At 41.3% G+C, this 7,013-nt stretch overlaps 1 protein-coding gene across 1 annotated transcript; it reads left to right on the top strand.

The window, feature by feature from the left end:
• The first annotated feature begins 1,084 nt into the window (after positions 1-1,084).
• pcmtd2a (protein-L-isoaspartate (D-aspartate) O-methyltransferase domain containing 2a) lies at positions 1,085-6,926 on the top strand. The gene is made up of 6 exons (XM_080853250.1): positions 1,085-1,208; positions 2,662-2,975; positions 3,882-3,984; positions 4,289-4,460; positions 4,586-4,709; positions 5,013-6,926. Exons 2-6 carry the CDS (start codon positions 2,669-2,671, stop codon positions 5,480-5,482), a joined length of 1,176 nt encoding a protein of 391 aa, XP_080709376.1. The 5' UTR covers positions 1,085-1,208; positions 2,662-2,668; the 3' UTR covers positions 5,483-6,926.
• The last annotated feature ends 87 nt before the right edge of the window (positions 6,927-7,013 follow it).

Here is a 7,013-nt window from a genome sequence, read left to right as displayed (position 1 = left end):
ACTGAACAAAATGCTACACACACCGTTTTTATCTGTCAATGACAAGAAAGAAATTGTCCTTTGTCCTGAAGTTTCAAAGGAGACAATATTTTAAAGTATTAACTATAAATTGTTTTATATATCTGCCTATTTATTTTAAAGAACGGGATTTTGAATCTCCTTTTTTAAGTGCAAATATTTTATAACTAACAGCTTTTGATATTCTTTTTTAAAGGTTTTTCTTTATTTAATCAGTTCTGTTTTCCATAAAGTATTTTCACACCCTCCACAATGATGTGGGATGAATAGATATTATGTATTTATTATTTATTTAATATTTAAGAACAAAAATGAATGGAAATCTTGTTGCATATTTATTTTGTAAATGTTGTGTGCTAGTGATTGCTACATATGAATAGTCTTTGCCCATCTGTTGATATTGAAATAAAAGGGAATTCTATTGCCTACATCAGTGAAATGACTTTCAATGATACCTTTCTAATATTTACATGGTCATTTTGCTTTACAGGTAACAAAACCGCTATACATTATGTGTGTGCATAGAGTAAGCAAGGGAATAACAAAGAAGTTACAGTTCAATAACAGAATATTCACTTTCTCTATATAATATATAGTCGTAGAATAAGAAATAAGTACTCTACTAAAAGGAAACAGTGTGGACCCGAGATATAGTGATGACATCTACTGGATGATTTTGGTAAGACTCTTAGGGGGGAAATGGACACCGAAAACATGGTGTTCATCACCAATGTGAATCGTCATGAAACTATTTAATTGGGCTATTCCAGGGTATGTTAGTTGCGCACATCAAACGCTAGAATCTAATGAGAAGACCTTGGGCGTCAGTTGGCACCAACACGAACATAAAACAGAATGGTTGTCAAAATGTATGACGAAAAGTTTCCCATTTGAATTATTAAAGTTTCGTAATTAATTCCATACTTCGCCTTTGATTGTCAAATTAGACTGCATACTGAAAGAGAGAAACAGAAAGCAAAGAAAAATAAACTATTTAATTTTTTTAATAAACTACCGAGTGTTTTTGTCCGTGACGTCAGTGTCAGCTGGTCAATGTTTACATGTAGCATTGTACCCACTTGCAATGAATGTTTATATGGGTAGGAAATCAAAAGAAAGGACGGGGTAATTCTAGAAGGTGATATCAGCTGTCTACTCTATTCAACGTTAACAAAGCGTCAACCCAGAAGGTATGACTAAAATGTAGCTTTAAACGCTTGTGTTGCTCGTGACGAGTTTCTTTGTTTGCCACGGTTATCATAATTTATCTGTTATTTTTTGACAACTGTCCATATTTTCGACCAGACGAATGCTTCGTATTGATCAAGGTAGCCTGCAGAATTGTAATAGCCGTTATCAGTGATGCCCTACTTTAGTCAGCCTTTGTTATATGACATTTTCCGGGCGAAAGTGGCTAAGGCATTTAGGTACCTCAACTAACTAACCGGTAGACAATGTACAAATGTACGATGTCTGACTTGTGCAAATCGTGATTTTTGTTGATTTGTTTGAAGTGTGGGCCTATTTGTTTGTACAGTGCATAGCGTAAAAGAGAAAGCAAACAAGTTTAGCTACACAATGGCTTGTTATTCAATGGCGCAGCTGCATTTTGAGTCTGCGTTGATTGGTGGGAAATATTTCTCAGTTCTGCAGTTCCTGAGGTAGCGTCTCTGGGGAAGTTTGCCCTTCTGAGCTCCGCTGCACCACCGTCCGGTTATCTGTAGAACTGCTAAGACAAGTTCAGTTTTTTGGTGTTGCATTTTTTTTTTTAAATAGCGACGAATATTGCACTTACGAAGTGGTTACCACACTTTTTTTTATGACAGGACCCCCTTTGAAAAGAGAAAAAAGCAACAAAGATTGAGATAGCCTATTACCTGAAAGAAAGAAAAAAGAAAAACAAACAACAGATGCACATCAGCTGTTGCATAACCTTTATTAAACATTGTTTCTGCATTGGAACAACTTAACATTTTCTAAATCTTGCCGGATCATTGCGGTTTAAATATTGTCTTTGTGTCGTTCCATTCTTTGGTTCGGTTTATGCTAGGCCCATATCCGTTTTTATTATTAATTAGACTAGCTATCCCTTAACATCATCACCCAAGCGTAGTTATAGGCTACTATGATGCAAGAGCACTGTCAAACTTAATTTTGACCAGTCGTTGGTTGTTTAGGGTTCTCGTTACGTGTTTTTCACCTTAACTCATTAAAATGTAACATATTGTTTATTCATACATGGTTATTCTATTTTAAATAAACGAAAGAATGTCCACCATTCAAAAAGCAGCACGTATTTCATTATCAAAAAAATTGACAAAACAAAATGTCATGGTACAGGTTTGAGAAGCAACAGGTGTGCATAACAAATTCTATACAATTTCATAATAGCGAGTTTCATGTAGCTTGCAGGCTGTCTTTTAAAAGATTTCGAGAGCATTAAGTCAAGTCAGGTAAAATAAAATATTAAAAAAGAATTAGATCAATTATATTTAATATATGATTATACAAATTCAGAAAATGCATCAGCCACCAAAGTAAAGTTTACTGCGGGGTCACTATGGATAAGGTTATCTTATAAAAAAACAAGTGCAATAGTTATACGTATGGTATTGTTGCAACATCTGGACATTTCTTTCCCAGACACATAATGGGGGGAGCGGTGAGTGCCGGGGAGGACAACGACGAGCTGATCGACAACCTGAAGGAGGCCCAGTACATCCGCACGGACCTGGTGGAACAGGCCTTCCGAGCCATCGACCGTGCCGACTACTACTTGGAGGAGTTCCGCGACAGCGCCTACAAGGACCTGGCCTGGAGGCACGGGAACATCCACCTCTCAGCGCCCTGTATCTACTCAGAGGTGATGGAGGCCCTGGACCTGCAGCCGGGCCTGTCCTTCCTCAACCTGGGCAGCGGCACTGGCTACCTGAGCTCCATGGTGGGCCTCATACTGGGTGAGACTCTGCCTTTCTCTCCCCTTTGCTTCCGTCAATCCTTCCTTCCTTCATTGTCTTTGTTTTAGGAACATTGTTTCAGAAACATTCAGGACGTTTAGAGTTTGAGTTAAACAAGGGGGACCACTCTTGATATTACACAGCTATTATACATACTTAGAGGTTAGAAGCAAGTATTCAGCAAACTTATTATTAGTGTGTTACTTTGTAAATAATTGCATATTTGCAATATAACATGGGTGATGATATGAACTATTACAAAAAGATTCAAACCCCTCTTGGGCATGAATTGTGGATGCTCTGTGAAAACAATTAAGAAACTCACATTTGATAATTAAAAGTAGGCTTCAAGGGGAAAAAAAGGTGTAGAACCACCTCAATCAAATCCTGGGAAAGTCCAGGTGTTTTCAACTGGTTTTGTCCCAGGGACCACCATTCGTAGTTGAAAGTGATTCGCGGCCCACTGATATGCCTGCACGCGCGTGCGTGTTTGTAACCACCGCCGCCACGCCCCCTCCCCCCTGCACAGATATTCTACCTATAACACTTATATGTGAAATTATCAGGGTGGATCACTAACTGCCGCCAGGCCCCCTCCCCCTGCACAGATTTTCTGCCTATAACACGATATTTTCACGATATTCAAGAGTAATCTGGAAATGTGTTGAAATATCAGAGAGAATTTATAAAAAATAAAAAAATTCAATGGTGTACTGATCAACATAGGCTCATGTCGCGGACCCCCTGCAATGCTGTCGCAGACCATCAGGGGTCCACAGACCCCCTGTTGAAAACCCCTGGTTTAGTCATTCCAATTACTAAATTGGCTAGATTCTAGTTTACAAGTGAATTGCAGATACAAAAACATACAGAAATACATGAATGATCTGTTATCTCCTGTCCCAGGTCCATTTGGAGTGAATCATGGTGTGGAACTGCATTCAGATGTCATTGAGTACGCTTATCAGAAACTTGAGTTCTTCATTAAAACCAGTCACAGCTTTGACAGGTGTGTCTACATCCCACGGTTTGACTGTGTGTCAAAACATTGTATATTTCTGGAAGTAAACTATATCATCAGCTATAGGGGAGGTTGAAGTGTAGCTATTGGATCAAATTATGTTAATGTCATTATGCAGATAGAAGTGCCTTAGAGGATTTGCTGTATTTCTTCAAATATTAATGTGAGGCAGTTAATATCAAACATTTATCATAAAAGTATTCAGTTTTGCCTTGGTTACTCTGGAGCATAAGGCAGCAGCAGAGATACACGTCCATGAGTTAAACAGATGATTCAATTGGTAAACTTCCAGGTTTGAGTTTTGTGAGCCGTCGTTTGTGGCGGGGAATTGTCTGGAGATTGCCCCTGAGTCCAGGCAGTATGACAGAGTTTACTGTGGAGCAGGAGTCCAGAAGGAGCACGAGGACTACATGAAGAACCTGCTCAAAGTGGGAGGGATTCTAGTGCTACCTCTGGAAGAAAAGGTACAGTGGCAGCCTACCACACTCACAAAAACAACACCTGCCCCCTTCCCCATTATCTCTCTCACCCACAATATTGTTTGAAGACATTTAGAGATTAAATTGCACTTTTCTCCTTCTGCTGTCAGCTAACCAAAATCACTAGGACAGGTTACAACAGCTGGGATACTAAGAAGATTATTGCTGTGTCCTTCGCCCCACTGGTATTGCCCAAAAACAACCAGAATGGCAAAGCTAGGGCAGTTCCTTTACGTGAGTACTATAATCAGCTTGGTATGTGTGATACTCTGATACCGCTAGCTGAATTGTAGTGTAGTGCAGTGCTCTTATACTTGTAGCTGAATTGTAGTGTTGTGCATAATTGCCTAGAGAAGAACTCAAGCCTTAAAGAAATATACCCCCTCATAGTATATCTCTGCACTTTGCATTGAATGCTGTTGCTGTTTTACCCAGTCTATGAATATAGAAAAACATTCGGCAGTCTACATGTCCTTCAGATAGCCTCCCTGTCTAGAGGAAAGTGTTAATGTACATGTGTGGTTGTACCCATGGCAGCCCCCATGTGTGAGGTGCGAAGCCTGCAGGACCTGTCCCGCATCACCATTCGCCACATTCTGAAGAAGGGCCTTACAGGGATGTGGCCTCCGCCCAGGCACGCCGGCAGCAGAGCTGGATCCCGTCACAAACGCAGACGCGAGCACCGGGACTCCACCTCGCTGCTGACCAACCGCTACGTCTTCATGACCCGCCTCATTCCCGGCCCCATGGATGACAACAACAACCAGTCAGGGAGTGACGACGAAGACAATGAGGACGATGAGGAGGACGACTGCCGGGGTGTGTGCGAGGGCGTGCCTGAGGACGAGGAGGCGGCGGAGGAGGAGGAAGAGGAAGAAGAGGGAGGGAGGAGGGAGGGCAGTATCCTGCTTATGGAGACTCAGGTGAACCCGTTGAGAGAGAAGATCCTCAGCCTGCCGCTGCCCGAGCCCCTGAAGATGTACCTGCTCCACTACCGGGAGAAGTAAGGCAGCGGGGCAGGACGTTTGCACTCGGGTTGGAACCAACCCCACCCAGGTAACCCCCACTCCCCAACATCGCCTGGAAGCCACCCTAGCTGTTTTCGAGGTGTCCTATCATACGAATCCTCTCTCACGTGTGGAGCTGTGACTCTTTTGAGACCTACTGAATGGAAACCAGACAGTGGACTGGACTGCACTTTTAATTCAGTGCATTTATGAGGAAGGCATATTATAATGACTGTCATGGAGTGGCCTTGATGGAGCGCGTGAAAGACCTGTTTTAAATATACAGTATATACGTCTTTGCATAATTATTTTGAGTCTGAAAATGATGTTTGAAGTGCACTCCATATTCCCTTCAAGCTGGTTGAAATCCACAGAGTAAATAATATATAGATATATTGCATATCTCATGCTACGTCTCACTAATTCTGACATTTCTGCCCTGACACACCCCCCCCCCCCCCCCCCCCGAGGTCGGGTTCCTCTGGGTTCTTACATATGAGCTCAAGTGAATTAACTATTGTTGGTTTTCTGAATCTGGGGGCAGCAAAACAAAATCTGATCTTAGTGTTGTAGTGTATTCTGGAGTTGGAACTTGTGATATTTGTGCCCCTTTTCAGTGGGGAACTGCTTTGTATGATGGCAATGGTACTTTGATCATCTAAGGTATTGTGTAACAAGGTCTTCGTAGCTCGTCTAAAGAGGTTATGGAATCAGGCTGTCCAATCAACTACTTATATCATACATTAAGTTGTGTCTTTGTTTACTGGTGTATTATGTAGAGTATGATCAAATACTGGATAGGAACAGCAGAGGAAGGCTGGAGATGCAACACAACTCTGGACTACTGATTAATGAGTCATTTCATTTGACCTTATAAATGAATAATTGGTATTTCTTGGCATGGGGACCTGTGGGGGCATGGCATCTTCAGACTTATCGGTTAAAAAAAGTTTCCTTAATTTCCCGATTTTTCTGTTGTACCCTCAAGACTACAGACATACACATTTTTGCCGATTTTGCATTTTCTTTTCTTAGATAGATACCTCCACATTACTCTGTAGTACGTTTTTGTAGGGGCCCTTATCTCATATAAAAGATAAGACAAAGATGGCTGGCTGGAATCAACTTATATCGTTCTGATGCATCAGCAGCCATGATTACAGTGTAAGATACTAAACTTACAGTAGTTAGCGATGATGCAGTTCTAACCCATTTTTGGTAGGCGCTCCAGTTACCAGTGGTGGAGTGACGTTGTGTACGGATGCCCCCCACCCCCTCCTTACACTTTTGGTGCAATCCTGTACAAAATCTATCTGTGCCAAAATGTAGCCAGCACTAGAGGACTCAAACGATGCATTGTGATGTCATATTGTAACCATGTATTTGAAAATTGTCAACTCTGTCTATTAAGATCTTTAATGTATGGAGGGGTTGTCAAGGTTGTACTGAGAAGGAGAAAACAAACAAAAATAGTGCTGTTGATGTCAAATAAACTTTGAAGTGAAATAAAACTACAGGTCTGCTCCGGGGA

Source organism: Sprattus sprattus (genome assembly GCF_963457725.1).
Source record: "Sprattus sprattus genome assembly, chromosome: 16".
In the NCBI taxonomy this organism is placed as follows: Eukaryota; Metazoa; Chordata; class Actinopteri; order Clupeiformes; family Clupeidae; genus Sprattus; species Sprattus sprattus.
The sequence above is the reverse complement of the archived record's forward strand: the minus strand, read 5'-3'. Positions and strand labels throughout refer to the sequence as shown.